At 37.7% G+C, this 27,953-nt stretch overlaps 1 protein-coding gene and 1 long non-coding RNA gene across 2 annotated transcripts in view; one reads left to right on the forward strand and one right to left on the reverse strand.

Annotated features, from left to right (window-relative positions):
• On the reverse strand, positions 1–26,317 carry RGS13 (regulator of G protein signaling 13). Its single transcript, XM_082703963.1, has 7 exons — positions 26,123–26,317; positions 24,359–24,428; positions 23,659–23,699; positions 18,140–18,208; positions 14,502–14,563; positions 2,137–2,303; positions 1–956 (listed from the first exon to the last, which is right to left on the reverse strand). Exons 4-7 carry the CDS (start codon positions 18,202–18,204, stop codon positions 771–773), a joined length of 480 nt encoding a protein of 159 aa, XP_082560089.1. The 5' UTR covers positions 18,205–18,208; positions 23,659–23,699; positions 24,359–24,428; positions 26,123–26,317; the 3' UTR covers positions 1–770.
• LOC309850273 overlaps positions 1–27,953 on the forward strand; it is a 171,255-nt gene that overhangs the window by 83,846 nt on the left and 59,456 nt on the right. The window contains exon 2 of the long non-coding RNA XR_014304161.1: positions 16,496–16,543. This is a non-coding gene — a long non-coding RNA (uncharacterized lncRNA). The remainder of the gene's footprint in view (positions 1–16,495; positions 16,544–27,953) is intronic.

A 27,953-nucleotide genomic window follows, 5' to 3' on the forward strand; every position in this document is an offset into this window, starting at 1 on the left:
TTTATATTTAGATTTATTGATTATCAGGACCATGATAAATTCACATTGTGAGGAAACAATACTTCAAATATAGGAACTAAGTTTTCTACCCTTATATCAATATACAAATAAATGAAGAATTTTATACATTATTAATAGCTTAGAATCGTCAGCAATTTTTCACATTTAGAAGATATATATGATATAGAAATTTAATTATGAATATAATAGGAACATTTCACAGATAAAATATCTCTCAAGACACAACTTTTTATATTACTCATAATATTAGACCATTGATTGTACTTCATATACTGTTTGTCTACTAACTGAAGTTATTACAAGCACTCCATCTGTACAATACACTCATGCTAGAGACAGCTCATATAGCTACAGTTTTTAAAGAACTGATCTGTGCCTTATGACAACAAAACTTCACTAATAAGAAACCATCATTATTGACTACTCTAGTAAAAACTTCATAATATTGGTGTTATGAAGGCTTTCCTTTTTCCTATCTGCTACATGAGCTACATAGGCAAGCCATGAACTGTGTTTTTCATGTTATAACTGTTCAAGAGTCCATCCCTTTGGGGATCTGTTTCTCTTTGAGAACAAGAAGACATTAATATGCGATTTGATTTCTTCTATTTCATTCCTATTCTATTTCTGATTGTAAGTGTGTGATGGTGTGTGTGTGTGTGTGTGTGTGTGTGTGTGTGTGTGTTAATTAAAGAAACAAAGCCAGCACTTTCAATGCACCGTTTTCAATTTATACTTTTGAGTGAGAGTTAGGAATTGTTGTTGGACGGAATAGTCTTCAAAAGTCTCTGGTACATTTCTGACTTGAGAAATCTGGGATAGGAATCTCTTTCCATGTGCATATACACTATCCTTTGAGCCTCTTCAAAACACGTTTGAGTGGGTTCTTGAATATTCCTGATGATAGTTTCTCTTGTTGAACTGTCAATGTTAATCTGAAAAGTGAAATTACATGCAGAGCATAAGTAGGTATCATTGAAGATAGAAACCATAATGGAAAGGTTTAATTTTTCCCCCCTCTCCATTTTTTTTTTTTTTTTTTACTGGAAAAAGGTAATTTTGTCTGAAATTCTGTAGATATCCAAAAAGACTTTTAAGAGACAAACTTTGCTCTTTCAAAAGCAAACATCCACCTTCCTATCCCAGGTTAAAAACCAAAACAAAACAGAAAACACATAGCCCCAGACCAAGGAAATCTCGGAAACCATTGCTTACTTAGATGCACTGGTTTGTTAGTGGAGTCTACAAACAAGGAAGTTTATGAGATGAAGGTCTCTTTTAAGGAAGGGGGAAGTTGGTGCTATTTTAAAGTTTATCTTTCTTAGTAGTCATGATTGTTGGTTTCAATGAATATGCCCTGAAATGGGAAGAGAGTGAAGAGAAATGGAGAAATAAAGGAGAGAAGTGGTTATTTCAATAAACCAAGTATTTTCCAGATAAGAGTTTTGAGGAACCAGTCAATAACATAGGACTGTCCTGTGAGATGGGAATCTCACATAGCATTGTCCACCCTTATCCCTTGACAAGAATTTTCATTCCTTATTCTTTCTCTACCAGGAGGGGTCCCAGTGTTTCACACACTCATGGCTCTCTATTTTCTTGAGGCCGTTGTAAATGATTGGCAGAAATATCAGTGGGAATGTTTGCTGATTGGCTGCTTTGGAACTGAGGTGAGCAGTGAGTTTGGTGTGGAGGCAGAGACTTTTCCCAAACCACTGGGGTATTCAATATGCCAGTGTATGGCATCTATAGTTCCTTCCAGCAAAATCGATTCTTCTTTACAAGGACTTCTCCTTTTCTCTCTCTCTCTCTTTCTCTCTTTAAAGAAACTCTTCCAGGAATTAGGATAATTTAGTGAGAAGCAGCTCTGGGGCCAGACAGGCTTAACTGTGAATCCTAACTCTCTCACTTATCAGCTCTGTGACACCGAACAAGCTAATTAACTTCCCAGATTCTCAGGCTTCTTATCTGTAAAATAAGGTCTACAATATTGAGTTTGTAGCATAGTAGGAGATACTGGATATGAAGTGCCTGGCACATGTGTGTGCTTGAGAGATCTTAGCGCCCTCTCCGGGATGTACTGATTTCCATTAGCCATGACTGTCGCGTAGTTACCTCTCTAGGGGACTGTGGCTGGATGTAAATCTTATAAAGTTTTCTTGCCCTAGAAATTCTGCTCCACCGAGAGGCAGTTTTCTTATAGGTTTCACAGGCCATCCAGAATTTAATATTCTCGTCACTGTGCTCCATTTTTAAGTATGCTGTATAGACCACTGGACCATCTAAAAGTAATGGAGAAATCAGTTTATTTTCATGGATCAAAATCATTAGAAAATCTGAACAATATTTAATGCAGGTTAAAACTAAAGTCTAAATCAAAGCTTCCAAATTATTCAACAAGTGAATATTGTATAATGATACACACACACACACACAAACCACACACACACACACACACACACACACTACATCACACTTACATCCAAAGCATATTTTGACAATGCTCATTAGTAGTGGGGTCATCGCTTCATTCCTTTCTTCTGAGTCATTCAGAGGAAAATGTTCACTGAAGTGGGTGGGTTTGGGGCAGGAGAGGTCACTGGGACTCAGAAACAGGGCTTAAGTTGGATCAGTAGACAGAGCTCCATCATGAAACTGACATGAAGATCTAAGTCCTCCAGCCATACTGGAGGGTCAGGACACGGTTTAGAATCTCAACAGGCAGGTCAAGTTTGAAAGAAAAATATCCAAGTCATGTAGAAGTAATGAATTGATCAGGTTGTACAGCCTGGGGTGTTTCTCAGTATCCAACATGGAGAACATGGATGGAGGAAACGTTCAACTTCTCATTATGCTTTAATGAGAAAGGAAGGACCAGACGAAGAATGGAATTCAGGTGCGGTGTTGGAAACTCTCTCAAAATAGAGAACAGGACAATGGGTATGTGTAGCATGACCATGAGATGACTCTTGATGCCAGAGATGATCATTGGTAGTTTGGGTATTCAGCTGTATTTTTGGAGTGGGTAGACAAGGACATACATGTGAAAGGTGCTTTTCTGACTGAGGCACTATTTTGTAGAAAAGGGTTAGGCAAGCTCCCAGAAATATAGCACATTAAAGAAAATCTCTGGGAGGACTAAACATTCTCAGTATTGAGGATGAACCCTCTCAGAACTTCTTTTGCTGACTGGGAAGTCTCTTGGCATATCTGAGAAATTGAATTGCTAAATGATGAAACAATGTAACTTTTAATTGATAGTAAATAGAAGTGTGTGTGTAGGCACATTGAATATGTGACCAAGCATAGGATTTTCATTAACAATATTTTATTCAGTATTATTAACTGCCATAAGAAATAATGGTAATGAGGTAGAGTACCAATATAAAGTCAAGCTTTCCAAGATCTTCGTATTACAGAATAGGCTGAGTTTTCTAGCACTAGAAAGCCGTAACTTCTTGGCTTCTACTGGCTCTGTCAGCAGTGATACAAAAATAAAGATAGCAATCAAGATATTTTTATTCAAGAAAAAAAAAAAACTCAAAAAGAGGCAGATCCCCTCTTCAATTTGCAAGAAATGTGCCTTCATGGGAACACACAAAATTAGAGCATGTCTCATGAATATCATGAAAGTCTAATCTTCATGACATTCAGTAGGAAATGGTTTGAACGGAGTAACACTTGAGTTGAGAGGACAGATGAGATGGGGATGGAACGTGTATAAATATGTAACATAGGAAATGATATGGATTAGATATTTCTACCCAATGGGGAATACATTTTATCTTAGATTTCAAACAAGAAGTTTCTTTTCACCACCAAGCAACTTTAAGATGTGCCTTGCTTCATCACAGGCACAGAAAGCTAAGGGCAGAGACAAAGACTGTAGCAAGCGGAGCTCATCTTAGAGAAATAGCTGAATGGGAAGGCAAACCAAAACCCAAACAAAACAAAACCATTAAAAAAAAAATCAAAACAGAAAGCCATTTCTAGCTTAATAAGTAAAGCTGGAAGACAATAATTTGCAGTGTGTGTTGAAGAAATGGAGTCCTAGCTAAGAAGATAAAAAGCAATTTGACATACTTTGTACTTAGTGGAATTTGGACATTGCGTCCTGAGGAACAGAATTTGAGAGTCCTAAAAGAAAGAAGTGATCTATGGAACAGGGTAAGCAATGAGGTACCAGATAAAATCTGTAGATCCTGGAATGAGAGTCAGCCACCAGGCTACTTGGATGGCTCGAGTGGCTGGGTGGCTAGGGGAGAAGGAGATGACTTGGAAACCAATATTAGATTCTATGTTATAGAATTCTCAATTTGTGTTGATACTTAGGTTTAGCTTCATTGCATAGTTAAATCTTTAGAGATTCTCATTTCAGAACCTGCCTGCATCTGTGTCAGCCTTCTCTAACTTCTTTCCTGATTGAGCGGAGGAAGGATTTTATGGGACTGGGCAAATGGTTCAACAGTTTTCAAAATACCCAAGGCCTTTGCTCATGAAACCGTCCATGCATTGCTGTTGATATTTTATGTAGACACTTGATATGATAGATTGTAGTATTGGTCTTAGTTACTTCCTGCCCTTCTTATAGGAGGATGACATTTTATGTCCTACTTATATCAGCCTTGCCTATTGGACTTGTTTTAGCCAAGGAAATACATGCAATGTGCCATGGATAGCTGGAAGAAGGTTTTAAGCAGAAAGTTGAAGCAGGTGGTCTGCGATTGCCCTTCCAACTGGTCTTGCAAAGGACACATTCTGGGAAAGAACCTTTGGTCTGAAGGTCAGAATGAAGATATGGAAGAGACCTGGAGCTGAACCCAGTCACTGTGTGACATGAACAAGAAATGAACCTTTTTTGTAAATTAGTGGGATTTGAATGTGATCTTTTACCTGACCTGGACCTGAAAGCTGACATCGATCACTTGGACCTCTCTGATATTTCAGAGAAGATTCTGGTGCCTGGAATCAGTAGACTCACATGGCTGGTATGTTTTATAGAATTTTTATAACTTAGTCAAGTAAGCAGCTGAAGATGCATTTGTATGAAAGTGTTCCAGGAATATGAGTAATTATTAAAGTTGGAACTGATTTGCTCAATTGAGAATTTCTACTGACTCATACAACAAATGAATTTAGAGGTGGAAAAGCCTTTTCCAAATCGGGCAGTGAGGCCCGAAGTAGCCCGTTCTGAAGTTGTAAATGCTACTCCTTCCTGAGCATTATACTCCACAGACCGTGATTTTGCTTGAGCAGAGTGAATAAGGAGAAACAACTAGAATTGCTCATTAAATGGAGAAGATGGAAAAAATAGGTTTATGTCATATATAATGCATACTTTTTTCTTAAGAATGTGAGTGATGCTTTTGGGAGTCTCTAGAATGATCTTTTTAAGCTAGTCACTGAAATTAATATTTCTATGACACACAAGGTAACACATGTCAGTATCTTGATGCAGAAGGAAAACGTGACATTGCTCTTGGCTGAGTCAGAGCAGTGGCCCATCTGTTGCAGGATTGTTTTCTGCAAGGGGAAAAAGCTTACACCACAAATTAAATCCTAACGTTTTGCTATATTGCGGTCTTTCATCAGAAATGCACCTAAAACAATTTTAAATTTATTTTATTTTCAATCTGTACCACTTGGAATAATAAATTCCATAATTGTACTAGACTCTATATGAAGGTTAAAAGTAAACCTGCTTTACTGAGATTCTCTAGTTTGGCTACTATGATATTAATCATTTATGATTTTTCTCTTAACTTCTTTTTGCTGTGTTATTATAAAAGTAACTTAAAGTACTATGAGTTGTTTTTAAATACAGAAAACTTCCAATAAAGATAATAAAGATTATTGACAATTTGATATATTTCCCTTTGTTTTTTCAGTCCTTTGTTAATGTTTAACTTTCTATCTAACTAGTATTCATTCATGGATACAAACATAGATACATATATAAATTACTGACATTATACTATGAAAACAATTTTGCATCATTCTTTCATATTTAGTATGTAGGAACACTTTCTTCTTTTGATTTTTAAGGGTCACATACTGGTCTATTGCAAGGCTACCCTATTTTATATTTAGCTACCCTGCTATTATTGAATATCTATGTTGTTTCCCACTTTTATGTTGTAAATTATCCTACATTGAATGTTTCCTGTATAAATCTTTGCATCTGTAATTATTTTCTTAGAATTAATTTAAGGGGTGGAATCCCTAGGTTGACAGATACCGTATTTTTGGAGACTATCAATACTTGTTGTAAAATTGCTTTCAGAAAGATTTCATTATTTTTCATTACTAACATTAGTGTCAAAATGTCTGCTCACTTCACCCTTTCCAGTCGGATGGGGATAAAACCAGTGACTTACAGTTGTTTTAGATTTTTTTTTTAATTTTTAATTTTTTATAAACATATATTTTTGTTGTTTTAGATTTTTAATATATTAATGCTGAAACATTTTTTCTTTCTTACTGACCATATCTTTTCTTTCTGTGAATTTCAAATCATATAACAATTTTTTTACACTGTTAGTGTTTTCTGGAATTTTTTCAGATCTTTACATATGAGAGACATGGTTATATTTATTGCATTATCTTCTCTGCTCTTTTTACATAGAATTTTTGTTTATGATTTTTGAGAAAAATATGTAAGCCATCTAATCTGAAAAAAAAAAAAAACCTCATTTTGTCTATCTGACCTGCTTTCAATCTCTTTTGCACTTTTATCAGAGAAAAAGAAAAAATCTCTATAACAAAAATCTGGCCACAACCCTTTAATAATAACCTTTCAACCTTTTCCCATTATTGCCCCCATAAAAAAAGCCAGACCTTGGCAGTGGCTACAGGGCCCATGAAGATACAGTGTTCTCTACCTCTCTACCTCTTTCTTTGTCACTTCTGGAAACATTCTTGGTTTGAGTGTTGCTCCTGGCCAAGCCGTGTGCCACTGCCATGCTGTTGTACAGGCAGTTCCTTCTGCGAGGTGGGCTTTGTACTCTGATCTAAGACTCATGTGGAGCATCTCAGTTTCTGGAAAAATTTCTAACACTCCCCTCCCCCACCTAAGTAAGTGTTTCCCATCTGTTGACAAATAGCACCTGGCCCATCTTATATAATTACAGTTCTGTCGCACCCTGCATCACAGTCTGCTCTATCTACCCCTTTACCTTTGATTACTTTCCCACTCCTGGGCTCATACTTCGTGAATTAGGACTGCAGGTCTGTCTTCACACACCCAGTGGCTTTGCCCTGCCTTATATACAGCAGGTACTGACTAGACCAGTGTGTCAATCCAGGCTTTCGGATTTCTCATACTTTTATGTTTGAAAGTGATTCTCTGCAAGTTTTGAAAGGTGAAGCAGCAAACCATAATTATTTAGCATCCTGGGGGCACCAAAGACCAGAAGATTTTACCTGACGTGTTGTTCCTTTTTGCTTTTTTTTGACACTGAGACAACATGTCCTAATGGAACAAGGATGTGTCTGAAAGGCCAGGTTTTGTTGTTCTGTTTTCTCCCTCAAGGGAACAAGTGCACGAGGAGTTAGAGAAGACAAATAGTACCGTGTGGAGGAGCTGCCACCCCGCAGGGGAGGTAGTATGAGGGCTGCCGAAGGGAACTATGGCAACAGCAAGGGATTAGCAGAGGGCAGAGTAAATGATAGTGTAGGAAGCTGCAGATCCACAGCGAGCAGCACAGAATCTCTCTCAGAGGAAGAGAGCTGAGGGAGAGGCTCTGTCTGTGGGATCATGAGGCATGTGCAGTAACAGCATCCATCCGTCACTTCTAATGTCTGCTTTGTGCCAGGCTGAAGATGCACCAGGCACAGGAATTGGAACCATCTTCATGGTCTCCAGAGATATGATAGTCCTACAGCATCCAACCTGGCATTTCCAAGGATGTTTGCAGGTGATCGTAGTAACTGAGGAAGGAAGGAAAGTATACACCACCTTGAAGGATGACTTTGACCCAAATCAATGGTGATGTAGACTCTGTGATTCACAAAACCTGCCTATTTAGAATGGCTTAACTCTATGTCTGCTCTGGAACAAACTGAAGAGAACATACGAACATATGTAACTGGACTTCCTCATTTGAAATCATCTGGGCAAATTTTATGTGGGCACTCAACATTACACAGTCATTCTACCACCCCTCCGTAATATCTTGGTTCTTTCACTCGCCAGAAACTATTTCTTCTCTTCTCCCTTCTCCCTTCCCCATCTCTCGTCAGCTCTGTGCTGACGCCCTTGCCTCAGACCTCACAGAGGACACTAATTTCATCAGGTAGGGATGCCTTCTTCTCCCTCCTTTCCAACTTTTCTCCTGAACTGGAAACAATGTCTGAGCCATTCTTTTCTTTTCTTTTTTAAAGATTTTATTTATTTATTTGACAGAGAGAAATTACAAGTACACTGAGAGGCAGGCAGAGAGAGAGAGAAGGAAGCAGGCTCCCTGCTGAGCAGAGAGCCCGATGCGGGACTCGATCGCAGGACCTTGAGATCATGACCTGAGCCGAAGGCAGCAGCTTAACCCACTGAGCCACCCAGGCGCCCCTGAGCCATTCTTTTCTAACTTCCACTTTACTATGGTTTCTCCATGACTTTCCATTTCTTTGTTGCTCTTGAAATTGTCCCTACCCTCTTCTATGTCATCACTTTCTTTCTAACGGTTGCCATCACCTCTAAGAAAGCTACTGTATTTCCCAAATAAAACCAAAAATGGCTCTTGACTCTATGTTCTCAGTATTGACCTCATGTCTCCTTCTAACCTGTACTCTTTTTTCTGCTGACCTTCACCCCAAAACTTCTGTAAATAATTCCCTACATTCTCTCCCTTGCTTCCTGTTGTCCTATCCATTCCCGTGCCCCTAAAACAGTTCCTGTCAAGGCACCACTGGCTTCCATATTGCCACATCCAGTGATCCCTGGTCTTTTCTCATCTTACCGGTCTTCTCAGCAGTCTTGGACACAGCTCACAGCTCCCTTCTTGAAATATGCTCTTCGTCGCCTTTCACGGTGATGTACTGTTTTGCTCATCCTTAATTCACCCGAAGCTCTTTTTCCACCTCCTTTGCTGACTCCTCCTCTTCTCTGGATTTGGCACTATCAGCACGCACCTAAGTTCCATTTCTGGATCTCTCCTCCCCTTTCCCTGACACTCCCTCTTAGTGATCTCACAGTCCCATGACTTCTATTAGAGTCTATATGCTAAGTACTCTTGGCTTTGTCTTCCCCGCTAACTTATAGTCTTACATGGTTTATTGCAATAGCTTCCCCAACCAGCTCTCTCTCTCTTTCTTTCTTTCTTTCTTTCTTTCTTTCTTTCTTTCTTTCTTTCTTTTTTTTTCAGAAGAGAATCAGAGGGGTTTTATGTTGTTGTTTTGTTTTTGGGAAAAGGGGCAGGGGCAGAGGGATAGGGGAAAAGAGAGAATCTTAAGCAGGCTCCATGCTGGGCTCCATTTCATGACCCCGAGATCATGACCTGAGCTGAAACCAAGAGTTGGATTCTTAACTGACGCCCCAGAGAGTACCCTTAAAATCACATTGACCCTTGTTACTCTGCAATTGAAAGCTTTTTATGTGGCCAATAAGTCTTATACTTATGATATGCTGAGCATTGTTTATTTGAAGACAATGTCCTCGCTTATCTCTCTGGGCCTTTTAAACATGGCTTTCCTCTGCTTGGGCCACTCTACCCACAGATCCCAGCCTGGCTGGCAGCTTCTCATTGTTCAGCTCTTAGCTCAAATTTTACCCCTTCTGACAGTTGTCCTCTAGTCATACACTTGAACTGTCCCCTTATATCTGCCTTCTCTTTGCCATGTCAGCTGGTTTTATTTTCTTGAAAGCACTTACCACTTTCTGATATTTATGTATTCACTATTTATTTGTGTGTTTGTCTATCTCCTCCTCTAGAGGGAGCACATGAGCTGAGGACAGTGACCTTGTAGGTATCTTTCACCTCTGTCCCAGTGCTGGGAAGGTTTCCCAGACCCAAGGAACGACTGAAAGAATCATCCAAGCAAGTTAGTTGCAATTTTACTAAACTTCTTTCTATTTTGGGTCAACATCATTTAAGGAAAAATTTTTGGTAATTCTCAGGTACTTTTATGAAAAAGTAACAAATAGTTCTGACATTTTTTTTTTTTTCTGGTCCATTAAAAAACTTATTACTACTTTTATGTCCATTTGCAAATAATGTAACTCTCCTAAAAACTTGGGTGTTTGGAAACTTGGAGGACTTTCTATCACCTGCAGACTTGGAAATTTCGCAGGGTACTTTCTGCTTACCTCATTAGGGAGATTTTTTATTTTTATTTATTTATTTTTTAAAGATTTTATTTATTTATTTGACAGAGAGAAATCACAAGTAGTCGGAGAGGCAGGCAGAGAGAGAGGAGGAAGCAGGCTCCCCGCTGAGCAGAGAGCCCGATGCGGGACTCGATCCCAGGACCCTGAGATCATGACCTGAGCCGAAGGCAGCGGCCCAACCCACTGAGCCACCCAGGCGCCCAGGGAGATTTTTTAATGAGACCAATTTTTACACTAAATCCTGAGGAATCCTACACACTGTCTCTCTACTGGACTTCTAACGTAGTTGACTATTTTTAAAGTACTGTCAGTCAGACCTCCTTATTATTTTACAGCAGTCGGAATCAAGTCCCAGCTCAGATCTGCCTCTTGTGAGAAGCTTTCCCCAGAGACCTGCTATCCCCCACCATCTATCTTCACCCCTTAGCACAAACCTAGTGTGTATGTGCTACAGACCTACCTACGAGGTCTGTGCTAGGCGATCTGTTATTTCTAGTCTCCCTTCTTTATAGTTGTTCACAAATTGTTTATGGTGCATGTATATATTTTTTTAGTCTTTAATTGTGGATGCCTTCAGGAAAGTACTTCCACTGTCCCTACATTCTACATAGTTGGAACTCACTAGACGCTTCACAGCTCAGGGATCATACTTCACACAGTATGCTAAAACTCAAAGCAGTTTGTTCTTAGCAGTTGTTTGAGCAATCTGTTCAGCCCTTGGATTCTCCGAGGATGCTTCCTAAGTACACATTTTTCTTCAGTCACAAACTACACTTTTGGGATATACTTTAAGTGCTGCTCTTCTATAAGGCTGTCCTAACCCAACCTTGCAAGTAATTTTATGTCAAAGAAATGTGTGTCTGTGTTTTTCTTTCTATATCTAGAGCTTCTTTCTGCTTGTCGAATGTAATAATAGACTCTTTTTCAAGGGAAAGGCAAAGCTTTATAAAGCCATCCTTACTCTGGAAGCAAAAACCAAAACAAACCAAATGAAACCAAACCAAACCCTGCCATTTAGCCCTTTTTTCATCCTTTGGTGAAAATGTTGTCAAAGGCTATTATTTTTAAAAAGTGTGTGTTTGCCTTGCCCTTGAAGTTCCATTCAGGATATTACTAGAAGTAACAATCACCATTTTCTACTTTACCACAATGTGCTATCAGTTGTAGGCTTCCCTGTTTTCTTCTGGGAGATTTTCAGTTTTTGGAAAAAATCTACCCTTTTCCCTGTATTATTTCATGTGGTAATGGGTGCATGGAATTTTTTTTCCCCAAGCACATTGCCTGGTACCTAAGTGCTTAAGATTTAGTGAATGGATATTGAACACATATACTCTTTTTAAAAAATTAACTTGTTTGTCAATAATGAATCATTGAATAATATCTAGGCTATTAGCATTTTTAATTTCTAATTAAGGTCTTAATTTTGACAGGGTTCTGTTCTTCAATTGACGATATTCTTAGATCCCCTCGTCTCAAGAGGAAGTTGAACTTAACTGTATTGTAATGGCTAGTACTTAATGGCTGTTCAGTAAACATCTCTTAAACTGATTCCTGTTCATCCATTGAAACCATACTTAATACTTTTCCTTCCTACATGTAGTTTCTGAACTACATGTTCTTAGAAATAGTCTTTTAATCTCTGTAGAAAGAAGCATCTGCATATCTTAGGTAAAGAATACATTTTACTAATGTCCTTGGTTAATGTAAACACACCTTATTCTCTGGTACATTTAATGTTTCTTTGTTTTTCTTTTTTGTTTGTTTGTTTTGTTTTATATTATCTTCCTGGTTGGATGGTCCAGAGATGAATTGTTTTATCCCTTTTTTAATTATGTGATTATTAAATTTTACATGAATTTCATAGTAATTCAATTTCTCCTAAGATTCTTATTCTGCTTTTGCTGGTTTAATAAAGAGCTTTCCCATCCTCACCTTTTCTGTAAACTTTGCTTATTCTTATGACACTAGACCTCTGAATAGCTAATTGTAATTAGGCTATCACTTGAGGTTATTAGATCATTACCAAACAACTAACTGTATTCACTTTGTTTATGAGGCCTTTAGGACTGGCACAGAAAGTTTTATGTAATATGGCTTGATAGTTGGATCTTTTCTCACTAATATTTGTCTTATGTTAGTATTCATTGAACATTTATTAAATGCCCATTGAATAAAAAGCACATTTTTAGCCTCTGGGACAGGAGATGAAAGGTGAACTCTCTCTGATATGTGTTTTCAGGGAATTTAAAAATCTACTGAGAAAGTGTCTGTGGAAAAAACCCAGTATGCTACATAACCATACTTAGAAGCGGAATAAATACTGATACTAACGGAAGAAAGACGGCAAGTATTTCCAAGAGATTGCAGGGAAAAGGTGGAAGTTGAATTTTACTAGCCAGGACGGGCAGATAACAGAGTAGACAGAGGACTTGCCAAGAAACCTGGAGCAGGTGTGCCATGGAACAAAGGTCACCCTGGCGGAGGGGTGTGTCATGTGAGGAGGGAGAGCTGCGGCTAAATGGCTAAATCGTAGAAAGTGTGTTTGAGTTTGGGATAAAGGGTCTTAAAGGCCAAGTTAGAGATTTTGAACTTTTTGGTAAGCAGCAAAGAAAAAGGAATGATATTCAGAGACATGCACTTTATTACTAATTAAAGTAACTACCAATTATTGCATGCCTAATCTGCATCAGCTATTAAGCTAGGTGTTTTATGGCTAACATAAACAATAATGCTGGAAAGATGGGAGATATTATCCCCATGTTACAGATAGAGAATTTGAAACTTCCAGAGGGAGATTAATGTGCAATGTTGCAAAACATAGATTCCAGCGGCTGGGACTGAAATCCAAATTATTTAGCGGAGGATCAATCAATATAGCTGACTGAACAATATATGCTTTTGTCCCTTCCTTTTACTCCAGTGTCCTAAAATTGACCCCCCAAATTTCAATTTTAAAAATTCATAATCATGCTGGCAAACCGGATCACAAAATATGATAGTGGTTGACACGAAGTCAAAGGCTGGGGCGATTCACAAGAAAATCCTGGCCTCAGATATTTATTGGAAAGGGTTGTTAGGCTAGGTCTGGAGGTGTGGATCCCAGTAGGGAGGGCCATGAAGTAATTTCCAGAATAGCTGAGGAAAGGGTTCCTGTAGAAGGAGCCAGGGGTCTACACCACTGGTTTACACTCTATGAGTCAGCTGTCTCCATGCCAGGAGGGGCCCTTGTGTCAGAGAGAGCAGGAGTGCCCCAGAAACATGGTCACCCCCAGGAGTAACAGGAAGTACTCTATGCAGAGTCACGACCGATACATCCCATCAATTAAATCATTAAGTAGCATAGCTAACTCCCTCTCCATAGTCAGTAGGTGTAAACAGGTGAAATATTTGCAGAGTCTAATAGGGAATCTCAAATAAGAAGAGGTCTGTAGACAACAATTAGCAAACATTAAAAAAATACTAAATTCATCAAACAAGAGAATTTTCTATGAGTATCTACTACATTTTTTTTTCCTCTGCGTACCTGTCTTCTGGTACTTATCAACTTTCCAATTCTCTACCCCAAATACAAGTGGCTGCTCCCATGAATGCACACACTTTTTTGTATTCCTTGCTTTGAGCCTATGACTCTATCTCCCTAATATCCATTTTTGTTAACTCTCATTTATACCATCTGGATGTTGATACTTCCATACCACTATATGCAGATTTATATGAAGTCTTGTGTAAATCAGACACTGATAAAACAGAAAACTAACTCCGAGGAGTTTCAAAACATTAAGACTCAAACTTTTCTTACTTTTGAAAGCACTAAGAACAGCAAATTGTTGAGTTTTCTAAAATCCTAACTTTAGAAGGCCATGGTAAGGCAGTGTATTTCAGGATGTGTTACAATGTAAGCATATTTTCTAAGGGATTTTACACATACACTTGTCAAAACTAAAAATTCCCAGTGACTAATCTTGTTTTAATTAACACCAAAGAAAATAATAGTGGTTGACACGACAAACTATTTTCAGGTTTTCTTTTTTTAACTGGGAGCAGTTGCCATTTAGAAGGCTGTGAGAAGAGAGGCGTACATTCACCATCTAGTGCCACCTTCTTCTGTTAGGAGTGAAACTGACTGGTTAGTCAAAGATGAAATATACGTAATACTCACATTTTGTAGCCATCAGCTTTTCGAAAGACTGGCCCCACTGTAACACTTCCTCCAAAGTAATGCTTTGAAAAGAAAAAGAAGGTGCTCATTGCACCAAAGTATTCTCAAGGGTTTGCTGAACTACAGAGAAATACATGATCTTGAAAATAATGCCAAATTATAGTTGTACTCTATTTGTGTGTGGTTTGGGATGGAAATTTACCTTTCTGTGATCTCCTACATTTTATTTTTTTTACTTTCTAAATTACTAAACTTAAAAAAATTGTGAAAGTAGTATAAAATTTAAAAATAAATTTTTAAAAGATAAAGATCCATAGTCCTGTAATTCCATTATTCCCAACTTACTACTATTCATATTTTGATTTACTTGTTTTCAGTGTTTTTGTTACTTGTGTGTGTGTGTGTGTGTTTAACTAAGAAGTAGCCATACTCTGAATGTGTGTTTGTGGACATGCATACTTTGTGTGTGTATACATATATATGTATATATATTCACTTGTATTAAGCTTTTTCCGTGTCATCGCAATTATCTTAAAATCCATTTATAGTGTTACGACTTATAATTATAACATTATAATCTTTAATAGTCATTGTGGAGTGTTCTACAAGGGGGCATTTTTTTTTCTTCTTTTAAGATTTATTTATTTGAGAGAGAGAGAAAGAGAAAGAATGTGGATTGGGGAGGGACAGAGGGAGAGAATCCTCAAACATGGACCCCAATGTGGGGTTCGATCTCATGACCTGAGCTGAAATCAAGAGTTGGCCATTTAACCAACCAAGCCACCCAGGTGTTCCTATAAGGAGGCATTCTATAGTTTACATAATTATTCTCAATGAGCATCTTGATTATTTCTCATTTTTTTAACATAAAAACTTGTGATTAAGGCTTGCTATGCTCACACAGGGCAATTGCTTATGGGTGGGATTTGTAACAGTAGAATTAAAGTGGGTCAAGAAATGCACATTAAAAATTTTTTTTTTTAAGATTTACTTATTTATTTGACAGAGAGAGATCACAAGTAGGCAGAGAGGCAGGCAGGTGTGGGGGGAAGCAGGCTCCCCACTGAGCAGAGAGCTCTATCCCGGGACCCTGGGATCATGACCCAAGCTAAAGGCAGAGGCTTTAACCCACTGAGCCACCCAGGTGCCCCAAGAAATGCACATTTTTAAGGTTCTTGGTATAAATTGCCAAACTGCATTTGGGTTTGCATCATGTGCTGCTGGCATCAGTAATGTGTTGGCCCATGTAACTATTTATATCTTAGAGATTATCCACAAAGTCTATTTGCATGCATTCATATAATAAAGTTAGTAACCTATATGCAGATATTTTCTCTATTATTTGTTATAATTTTTTTTTTACAGGCTGAGGGTTTGAATTTTTTAAAAGTGAATAATATGTGAATAAACGGTATAAAAACTATTTACCATTTCAAAAAATCTGTGGAAAATACTGGGTTTGAGGCTTCATTTCTGTTCGTCTTTTGGGGCTTTGTGAGGTGATTGGCTAGTGACTATGGATTCTTACGTATCATTTTATTTTCTCTCCTTCAAAATACTCAATGTGTTCATCGCCATTCAGCTTATGATTGTTTCAATTTACAGTTGGTTCACTCTTCATCTTCCTGTTTCTGGTGATGTCAAGGCATCAGCTCACTGTAGATACAAGCAAGCCCTATGCATTGCCTACACCTGGTGTAGGGAGCTCAGTAACTGGTGTTGCGGGAACAGCTATCAGCATTAGGAGGGACTTAACACAATGAAGGAGAAGATTAGTCAAAGAGGTTAAAACATGACCTAGAACATGCAAAAATATCAGGAGTCTTAAAAAGGTCAAATGTCTTTTGTTGTCTACAAATTTGGATGGTCCGTGCCAGTTTTAGGTGGACTATGTGCATCAGTACTGAGGCTTAACAGTATACTGACATTAAGATTGCTTTCAAAAACCATTTCCATGACATGGTATCTGACTCGTTGTTCTTTTCTCTTACTAGAACTTTAAGAACAGTGACCTACAGTGACCTTTCCCATCCAGTGAAATGGTAAGTTCGGCAAGGTATGTGGCATTCCTCTTGGCTCCACCCGTGTTCCCATTATATAGGAAAAAAAGAAAACCTACAACATGAGCCAAGATGCTGTCATTGTCTTGGCTTAGCTTAAAATAAAGCGTTGGCACTTTGTTGTTGAGAGAATTCTTCCTTATCTAAGATTCATGAGATTTATGGGAATAGATCACGATCAGAGTGATTACAGTTGGGGTTCAAGTTGTAAAATGAAATTTGGTTTTGGTTTAACCCCATTTTGCTTGTAATTTTTTCTGAGCATCTCAAGTTTCATGCTGTCCCATTGCTATTCAGGTGAGAGTATTTCTAAACCTCTCTGTCTCCTCACCCATCCGGATTTCCTAATAAAAGCACCAGGTACAAAACAGGGAAGCATTCTGAGACCTTGTGGCATTGTGGAAATGGGAATGAAGAGTCACTGGAGTCTGAGAGTCTGAGAGTCCTGAGTTCTAATTCCAGTGCTGCATTTAATAGCTTTTGATTTTGCCTAAAATCTTTGAGCCCCAGTTTTATTATCTATAAGATGGAGATAATACCTATCTCTCGAAGTTATCTTGAAAAGTAGAAGGTCATGAACATACAACACCTATCCAACGACTGTTACCTACCAGCTTGTCAGGACTGTAAATTCTCTTTCCCTGGCCGCCCTCTTCCCCGATGGCTGGTCCACAAGGTGAGTAGAAGGAAACATGAGCCCCTGGTGGTGAGACTCCATGGGAGTCATCAGCAGAAGAGATGGAAGCTGTTCCCGAATTAGCCTACTTCATCTCCCTCCCAGCACAGCAGCTTCACCTGGTTGTTTAAAATGCTGAGCTTTGGGTCTTCTTATCTCATCCACCTACCACTTCAGCCTCCTCCTCACCTCACACAAATGCTTGTATTTTCAGATATTTTGCTACTACAGGGCAGGAACAGGCATGCCAGGAGCTCTGACCATAGCAAGGGAGATGGGGCCAGGACTGAGCAGTCCACATGGACTTGGATAGGCACTCTGGTTAAACTAACACACAGTGATCCTCAGTGTGGGAATCTTGGAGTGTGTGGGAATCCTTGAGGTGGAAAATCCAATCAAACGGTTTGTTACCCTTCTCTGGCATTATGCATTCCATTGTAGCAATCACTATTCCCATCCAAATGGCTACATGTTTAGTTTGGCAAAATATCCAAGAGACTCGGGAGGCTGGTAAGCATCTGGTTATCACACCAGTCTCCCTTCTTCCAAATAGACATGAGGTTTCTGGCACTTTTAGATGGAGGGTTAAAATCCTGAAAATATTTTGGATAAAGAATCTCATTTGAACATAAACAATATAAAACTTTAAAGAAATCTAAGAGTGTTTATAATAGACCCTGTATAAACATTAAACTTGCTTAATTCTCAAGTATAAACCATAAATAATGAACATGAAACCTTAGGGTAATACATGATTGCTCTTCTGGAGGAATTGCTCATGTGTATATGCAAATTTTACTCTCTGAACAAAATATATTAAATTAGCCATTGAATAAATGTACACCTATTTATCATGTGATACATATGCATGAGAACGGCCATCTAATTTAAATGCCACTTACTTTGAAGGAAGCCTCTTAGATTCATCTCTGCACATCTTGCAAATCCAACAATTCCAACTGCTCATTTTTCTAAAGCAATACAAAATGTATTTGGTATAATTTAGTCATTTAAAATAATTATATGCTAGAGTCAATGTCTCAGGAACACACAAAATTATAAATCATGAAAAAATAAGCATCAGTTTTTGAAATTAATGGGATACAATCACTGGTGGCGTGGGGAGGAGAGATGAAAACAAAATAACTCATCTTATAAATATTTTTTTAGAAATGCAGGTACTTCGAGTTGTGACTTTAGAACCCACCTGGGCCACTTATTCATCCTAATATGTTTTTAAAAAATACAGCTTACTGAGAAAAATCTTCCCATTTAGGGCCCACCAACAATGAATTCGACTCCTGGGTCTTCCCTTTTTTTGGGTAATTCTTAGTTTTAGAAAGATCTCTCAATATATCGCACAAGAATTTGCTTCTTTGTAATTAGCCAAAATAGTGTATATAGCTAAATAAAAAAATAAGATTCCTTAAGGGTGAATTCTGAGAAGGGTGTTGCTTACCTGGTTTTCTCTGTTGTTGGCAGCATAACCTTGGCTTTAAAATTTAGGTACAGTTTACTCAGCCCAGGCTTTATATAGCAGTGTATGTTATAGAGGGTTTTAAACTCAGAACATTGAGAAAACAATTCAAAAATTTAAGAGTACTTAAATCTACAATTTATAATGAGAGATGGAAATATTTTCTAAATATGTATGCACACTTACACACAAGGAACTATTAAGGATAACAGTGAGTTTTCATATTAGTCTTCACTGATTCTTTCAAAACATCTGTTGAACACTTGTTATGTGCCAAGTTCTGGCTGCCAGTGTTCCATGCGGATCCTGTCTTTTCCTCTTCCTATCTTCACTAGCAAGCAGTTAAAGTCTCTCTGATGGGGACTTTGAGACAGGAAGTCCAGTGGTCCATGAGTACACATAGGAGAAGAACCTAGCCAGATTTGGGGGTAGTTAGAGACAGCGTCCCAGTATAGTAATAGCTGAGCTGGAACCCAGAGGATGTACAGGACTGTGCTGAGTGAAGAGGCCAGTGCAGCTTGGGCATTGGTTCATGTTCTCATTGAGGAAGTGAAAGGAATGTAGTCTTCTCATGAATCTAGAATATGGCAGGGAGAGAGCTGAGAGAATGGGCTAGAGAACTAAGATTGGATCAATAATCATGTTCCAAAATGTTCATTGCAGCAAGAAAGTGATGAGAGATGAAGTTGGAAGACCTGCAGAAGCTAAGCATGTTGGGCCATACACACCATCAATTTCATAGGAAGGAGCTGGAAAATTATTAAGGATTTTAAAATATGAAGGTGACGTGCTAACATTTGAGATGGGTTTTGTGAGTAGAATTGATTGTAATGGTGCAAGGGTGTAATCTGGAAGACTAGTTAGGAGATTGCCTGTGGGAATGTAGGTGAGGGTCTTACAGGGTTAGATTCAGAAGGTGGCAGGAGAGGTGAAGGGAGAGAGACAGATTTTAGACGTGGTAGAGAACCTGATGTATTGGATGTGGAAGGTGGGAGGCATACAGGAAACAAGTTCAGATAAAAGATTTGAACTCAAGATAAAGGTGGCGGTTTTTATAAAACACATAGGAGAAACCCAAATAAAAGATAAGATGGTCCAGGAAGAGAATATGAACTCAGAAAAGTAGATGGCCCAAGACAGATGACTCAGAAACACACTGAGAAAGTGAAGCCTGCAGAAGGCTTCAGAGTATAAACAGAAACCAAGGAATGAGTTATCAAAAAGCAAAGACTAGTCAGTTGAGTGTTAAGAGCGGGGAAGAGATGAAGGAAAAAAGAATGGGTGGCTCAGTTGGTTAAGCATCCTACTCTTGATTTTGGTTCAGGTCATGATCTCAGGGTCCCAAGATCTAACCCTGCCATGCTGGGCATGAAGTCTGCTTCAGATTCTCTCTCTCCCTCTCCCTTTGCCCCTCCCTTCCCTCCTAGGCCCGTTCCATGCACATGTGAGCACTCTCTCAAAAAAAGAGAAAGAGAGAGAGGACAAGGGGGCCTCAAATATCCATCCGATTTGCTAACACGAAGGTCATCAAGAGCCTTGGTGAGAGGGGTTTTGGCAAACAGGGAGGGCAGAAGCAAGAGGGAAGAAAACAAGAGGAAATGGAGACCAGAACCAATATAGGGCTACTTGGACTTTCTTTCTCTCCTTGGCCCTCTCTCCATTCCTGCTTTCCCTCTGTCTCGCCCCTTCTTCCTTCCCATCTAATGAAAGCCATGAACAAACAGTGTAACAGAGACTGAGAGGCAGGACTGTGCTCTCTGGCTGTTCTGGCCTGCACATCTCTAAGAATCTGGTTCACAGGGGCACCTGAGTGGCTCAGTGGGTTAAGCCGCTGCCTTCGGCTCGGGTCATGATCTCAGGGTCCTGGGATCGAGTCCTGCATCGGGCTCTCTGCTCAGCAGGCAGCCTGCTTCCTCTTCTCTCTCTCTCTCTGCCTGCCTCTCCGACTACTTGTGATTTCTCTCTGTTAAATAAATAAATAAATCTTAAAAAAAAAAAAAAAGAATCTGGTTCACAAAATCTACAGTGTAAGTGACCTGCCCTCAGATTGGCAAATAGTGTTCATGGAAAGAAGTTGTAGACTTAGGAGAAAGGAGGAAAATCAATAGACATTAGGTTTCTGAAAAAAAAAAATTTGTTTTTAAGGGACTAGAATTCAGATTGAGGGATAGAATATTGGAAGTGAAAATAGAGGAAGAAATAGCTGGGTTTTTTTTGTTTGTTTGTTTTGTAACTGGAATAGGTCTAGATCTAAGTATATTTGTAGGTTTGGGGATAAGAATTTGGGGGTTCTGTGGTCTGATGGATTTCATTTTCTGTATTGCTTCTCTCCCATAAGGAGGAGCAAGGGACAAGTAGCTAAGTATATCTATAGGAAAAAAAAAACACAAATTTAGGACTCTTGTGATTGCAAATATAGATTTAAATCAATTTAAGCAAGAGAGAGTTGATTATAAGGATAACTGTGTGTGTGGACAGATTCTAGATGGCCTTAAATGTTGGGCTCTATTCTGTTGTAGCAATAATTCACTGAGGTCTTTGAATTATAGTGTGATGAAAATAAGATGCTTTGTTAGAAAGATAAATCTGACCAAGGATGATTAACACTGAAATAATTGAGGCTAAAAAATCTTTTACATTGGTTGGTTATTCATAACCGACCCTGTGCATAATTGGACCCTGAATTAAATTTTAAGATTCTTTATCTCTGTAATCACTTCTAAAGTGCAGATTATCCAATGGCTCCCTGCTTCTCTTCTAAGTAGGAGGCTGGTAAAGAAGTTCTTTCTGTCATGTGTCAATAAAACTAGTTATCCCTGGCTTCTGCTGGGCCATGACTTCTCCCTTCCCTACAGTATTTAACACAATTTTTTGTATGTCATTGTCTGCTCACTTGGTGTATCAGAGCTATGTGCACACATTAGTGATTTCTGTAACTAAAATTCATGTCTATTTATAAGTTATCATATATTTTTAAGGATTTTGTTGGAATTGTTTGGCAAAGGTAGAACAGGCTTAGTATGCAACACGTACTGAGGTCAGACGCATGACAAAGGTAAAGTAATTTCTAGATGCTCTAGAGTTTAGAGAGTTCCCACAGCTCTTTTTCTTTCTTTCTTTTTTTTTTTTTTTAAAGATTTTATTTATTTATTTGACAGACAAGAATCACAAGCAGGCAGAGAGGCAGAGAGAGAGAGAGGAAGGGAAAGCAGGCTCCCCGCTGAGCAGAGAGCCTGATGTGGGGCTCGATCCCAGGACCTTGAGATCATGACCTGAGCCGAAGGCAGAGGCTTTAACCCACTGAGCCACCCACTCACCCCGAGTTCCCACAGCTCTTGACAGGTGATTGCGTATGTTAAAATAATTCTATGCTCCAAAGCCAAAGAAACACGGCTGTGAGTTCAGGATCTTATTAGCTGTGTAATTGTAAGTAAACTCTTAGATTCTCAATTTCCTTGTCTCTAAAATAGAATTGTAAAGATTAGAAAAATGCTTGCACGCAAAAACTTTCTGTTCCAGTTAATCTGATCTTCCTGTAGCTTCTTGCACTCTGTCACTCAGGAAATATTTCCTGAACTCTCTTGTATGTACAGGAAACACACATTCAGCCAGACTGCATTCCTTCCCCTTTTTAAATTTCATCTCAGACCTTGTAAACCTTCTAGTTAACCTTATTCATTCTTCAGTGTGTTAGTACACTCCCTTGCAAATCTTCCTGTTCTTTTGTACCACGTTTCTGTATTTCTGTTGTTCACATATTAGTAGCTGGGGTTCCAGCTTAGAAGTAGCCAGATCTTCTGTAGCAAGTCAGGCACTTTGGGTGCACACATCATATTGAAGGGACAAGGCTGCCAGGAAGGATTTGTTTGGCCAGACGAGCTCTGAGAAGACAGTCTAGCCAGAGCTACCCTTAACAATTATAAGAGGTTGTCTCGTCTATGGACACACATTGTCTGGAGGAGAGAAGAGGCTTAGGTCCCCCCACAGTCTCTTTGCCAACCAAAGGGCCTCCAAGTGGGGCTTCATTCTTGTAGTGAATGAAGACCATCATTTAAATTTAAAAGGCCATCTTTTAAAATTCCAGCAAAGGCTCTGTATAGACCAGTAGTAGCCCTGTGATTAATTTAGGTTCTCTCGCCCAACTGGCTCATTAGTTAAACGACATTGAAAAAAGAGGGCAATAAAAATATAAATGTATGAAATAATATTATTTATATTTCTGACTTCTATAATCTTAATAGACTATAAATTCCCCAAAGTGTTAAGTTCAAATGTTACTTGATAATCATGTTTAAGTAGTTATTTATATATTATCTAGTATTTTAAGTCAAACATTCATAAGTTAAATTACAGAATACCAATATAATGACATAAAGGCATCCACAGTGAAATAAAGTATTTAGTGACAGAATTATGTAAAAGATGTATTATGTGTAAATTAAATCACAAAGCAGTCTTGTTTTACAAAGATCTTTGGTTTTCTAGTCCATTGAGAAATGGAATTTATTGGGGGATTGTCCCGATGTCAGAGTTCTGCTCCATGTCCTTGCCCACCCCATGGAGCCCTATGGCCTGTCTTCTAATATTTCAGAAACTGAATGTCCACTGCGCCTCCCTTTTCTGATTACTCCTGGATTCACTATGACTATGACTATACACCACTTCTTTGCTAAAATCCTGCAGAACATTGTCCATGTCCTCATAATGCCCTCTGCATTGAAACCAAAAGATAAATTCACAAATATTTAACTTAGCTTCCGATAATAGACAGATTGGTTCCCTTGAGCTTATTACTTCTTCTACCCAAAACACTGCTTAAAATTATAGTTAAGGCTTAGACATGGAGAAAAAAAGGAGATTAAACAAAGAGACAAAAACCAACAAAATCTTTTAATTTTGGAAGATGGTAGACAGATGCAGGAATAGAAATTAAAATTCTCATACCTCTAAAATGAGAAGAGAAAAGGTCACCTTTGGAATTTTGTCTGCAAAAATGAAGAAAATAAAATTCAGTCTGACACAAATAATTTCCAAAAATAACTAGTGGTTTAGAAAGAAATATCTGCAATTTTTTATTCAACAGTATATGTCATTAAGTCATAGATCTGCATCTAAATACCAAAATTTAGGATGGTGGAGTGAAAAGTTTTCATATTTATAATTGAGAACTTTAAAAAAATATATTTATTTATTTGACATAGATCACAAGTAGGCAGAGAGGCAGGCAGAGAGAGAGAGGAGGAAGCAGGCTCCCCACTGAGCAGAGAGCCTGATATAGGGCTCGATCCCAGGATGCTGGGAACATGACCCGAGCCTAAGGAAGAGGCTTTAACCCACTAAGCCACCCAGGTGCCCCTATAATTGAGAGCTTTTAAGGAAAAGTTTTGGTAATTCCACAAAAAGTAAATTAATAAATTTACTTGGAATTAGAGCATACATAGTCATTTACTGGTCAACATAAAAATTAGCCTAAAATATTCTAAAGAATTAAAATTCTATTTTGACAAAATTTTATTTCGACAAATAAAATTCTATATTGACAAAATATTCTATAGAATTGAAATTCTATTTGACAGAGAGTTCTCTGTAAAAGAATTATCCAAATGGATATGATATAGAATTTATTTAAATTGGAGAAACTCACCAAATTTCAAATCAATAACAATCATTTTTTTCTCATGTTAGTAGTATGATTATGGAAAAATTCCATTGACCTAAAAAGAAAATAATAACAAAACCAAAAATGTTATTATGTACTTCCTAGAGAATGCATATTTGGCAAAATAGTTCTATAAATACCTTGTTTTATATTTTAAGTAACTAATTTTTCTACTTAGTAAGTGTTAGATTATCCTTATTTTTCCCCCCATTATTTTTTACCTTTTTTTTAAAAAAATTAATATATAACGTATTATTAGCCCCAGGGGTACAGTTCTGTAAATCACCAGGTTTACACATTTCAAGCACTCACCAGGTTATCCTTATTATTTTTTTTAATTTTTTTTTATTTATTTGACAGAGATCACAAGAGAGGCAGGCAAAGAGAGAGGAGGAAGCAGGCTCCCCGCTGAGCAGAGAGGCCGATGTGGGGCTCGATCCCAGGACCCTGGGAACATGACCCAAGCTGAAGGCAGAGGCTTAAACCACTGAGCCACCCAGGCGCCCCAGGCTATCCTTATTTTTGATTTAACTTCTGATCTGGAATTTTATTAATTTCAGAGATTGATACTGTAAAAATTCCTATACATTTTATTTGTGTTTTCCATTGCCATTTCTTTATTTTTTGTTTACTTTATGTTAACATTATGCATTAATTTGCCTGTCTTTTATTTATTATTTTTAAATTTTTTCTAATCTGACTGTCTTTTAAATTTTTCCATATCCTCTCAGTAAAACTAGTGCTCATTTTTACACTCTAAGTGTAGAGTATTTAAAAACAGTTAGGTCTCCAAAATGATTTTGCCTCCAATGTTTCTCTTGATTTTTTTTTATGAAAGCATACATTTCATCTATACAATCTAATTCTTAGAGTGGTTATAAATGCTTTAGTGATGAATTTAATTAGATATATATTGTGCCAGAATAAATCCAAATTTTCTCTAGCATTTAAATGAAATCTTTCTTAAAGTAATATGAAACTAAATGAACTTTCTTAAATTTTACCTTTCCATATATTTAAATGTCTTTATTATCCTGATAGATAGCTATAAATTCATTCTCTTCAATATAGTATCTGCATTTAAATGTGTTTCTTATGTTATGGAATGTCACATGAAACTTAGAAAAACCTCAAGTTTTAGAAAAACCCAAATTTACATTTTAGTGAGGTTTTGTTTGCCATAGCACAGAAAATTCTTGCCTTTTAAAGAGCAAGTAATTCGTTTTTTATTTGTGCCTATTAGGCGTAATATTAAGAAATGAAGAAACTCCATAAAATCAAAATGAACAATGCTTCATGTAAATCTTGCAATGGTCGATACCCAGAATCAGTACAGCTAATCAAATAATGGAACTAATTATTTGATAATGCATGATTTTTGAAGCAAACGATTCTGAGACATCTGGTTTTATAATATACCCTTATTTAAACACATATATTTATGTTCACACACACACAACCATATAAAATAAAAGACCATACTCTAAATCTATACTCTATTCTTTACTGCACAATTTAGAAGCTTCATTTATACATGTATGACTGTAAGTATTTTTTAGAAAGCCTAGGCCAGGCAAGTTATTTTTTAAGTATAGAAAGCCTAGGCCAAGCAAACATGTGTTCAGTAGTTTGTTTTCCTCAGAAGAAATCTAATACTTCTCGCAGTCCTGCTGTTAAACATCCACTCATTATTGATATCAAACCAACATTATTGTATTCATCAACTATTTTACAAAATCTCATACTTACAAATATATCCTGTAGAACGGTCCACCATGCTAAATTTTATTTTCTAGCTGTATGATCCTTTTGAAATCAGGTTCTGAAACACTATGAGATACCCAGCATTTTGTTTTGCCTGGCATAAAATAACTTTACTGTCTCTGTAATCACCTTTGATGGCACTCTGCCCTCTCTATGAATGTTCTGTTTTTACACACATATCTATGCAAAGGGAGGTTTTGTTGATTATGGAAAGTAGTGCTGTGGGACTGCCATGCATTGCTGATAAAGAGTTTTTTTCTAACATTATCAGCCTATCTGAAGCAATCAGATGATTGGAAGCAGTAGTTCTATGAAATTTTCAGTGTAATATTCAAAATGTTTTCCAAAATAGTCAATTTTTCTACTTTTAGAAAAATTTTTCTAGTTTAGCTTAAAGAAGAACATCTACTTTTTAAAAAACTGAGAATTGACTATCAGTAAGTAAGCTACGCCTGCAAGGACTTGTTATTAAATTATTGAGAACTATTAAAATAATGTTTAGAATAGTCAAATTACTAAGGTCTTGTAATAACTGAAGGGTCTAAAAACGGCTCATTTCTGGTTAAATCTTTCTGGTTCCTTCAACTTGTCTTCATAGGGTGATTTCTGGACTCACCATATTCTTCAGTTAATATACCTATTAAATTCTGAACTGAACACAGAGCTCCTGACAAGGATTAATGAACCAGAGTATGGTGAGATTAATACCTTGTCCTATGTCTAATCTAACCGTGTTGTGTATGTATATATGCGTGTGTGTGTGTGAGAGAGAGAGAATGAGATACAGAGACAGAGAGAGATAAAGAGAGAAACAGAATGATGGGGTTTGAGGCATGCTAGAATAAAACAACAGAGAAAGATTAGATTATGTTTGGTGGAATATTTCTGAAAGTATTTAGGAGCCTAATGAAGTAGAAAATTATCTTTACTTCTATTTCATGATTTTGAGGTCCAAAGCCAGAGAAACTGAATCAGATCTAGAGGATAATTTGGGGAACTAGAAAAGGCAAATAAACTTCAGAAAGTCAGAAGCTAAGTAGATGTAGCAATGACGAAGGAAGTATAGGGCAAGGTTTGTATTAGTTGTGAAGATTCCAGGTTGATGGTTTGCTGATAGCACCATTTTCACTGGTTTCTAGCTCTCAAATTCCTTCCCTTCTCAGGCCACTAGGGAGTCTCTCTGGGTATGGTGCCTGAGGTTCAGGACAGTTTCCTCTTTCTCTTGGTTTGGGTGCAAGGGGCAAGTGGGAAGATTCTGAAAGTAGCACTCTGTAAGAGTGCCAGTGGAAATCTTGATGAACAGAATAAAACATGAGCATCTTCTTACAGAGTGAAAATTGGATATCAACAGAGCTGGGCAGAAAAAAAAAAAAAAAAAAAAAAAGGAAGCCATGGAGTGAAGAGTAACAGAATAGCTAGATAAAAGGCAGTCCAGGAAAAATTCCAGAACAAGATACCTGTGGCAGATATCGAAGCATTTTTAGTTCTCCTGGAAAAATGTAAGCAAGGAATTAATGGGGTCAGAGCAATGTCATCCTCAGGATGTGGGCAGACCCAAGAGATTCAGAGATGTCTGGTAAGAGTAGGTAGCAGCATCATTGAGCTTTTACTCATGCAGTGTGGCAAAGGTTTGGTTAACTGTGATCTCTTTACTCCTGTGTGCTTTTACTCTGTTTCTGGTTCAGCCCAACACAGACCAAACTAACACAAGTTCAAACGTGCATAAAGAATATTTACTATTTTTTTAAAGATTTTATTTATTTATTTGACAGACAGAGATCACAAGTAGGCAGGCAGGTAGAGAGAGAGAGAGAGA

Source organism: Mustela nivalis, assembly GCF_964662115.1.
Source record: "Mustela nivalis genome assembly, chromosome: 16".
Classification (NCBI taxonomy): Eukaryota; Metazoa; Chordata; class Mammalia; order Carnivora; family Mustelidae; genus Mustela; species Mustela nivalis.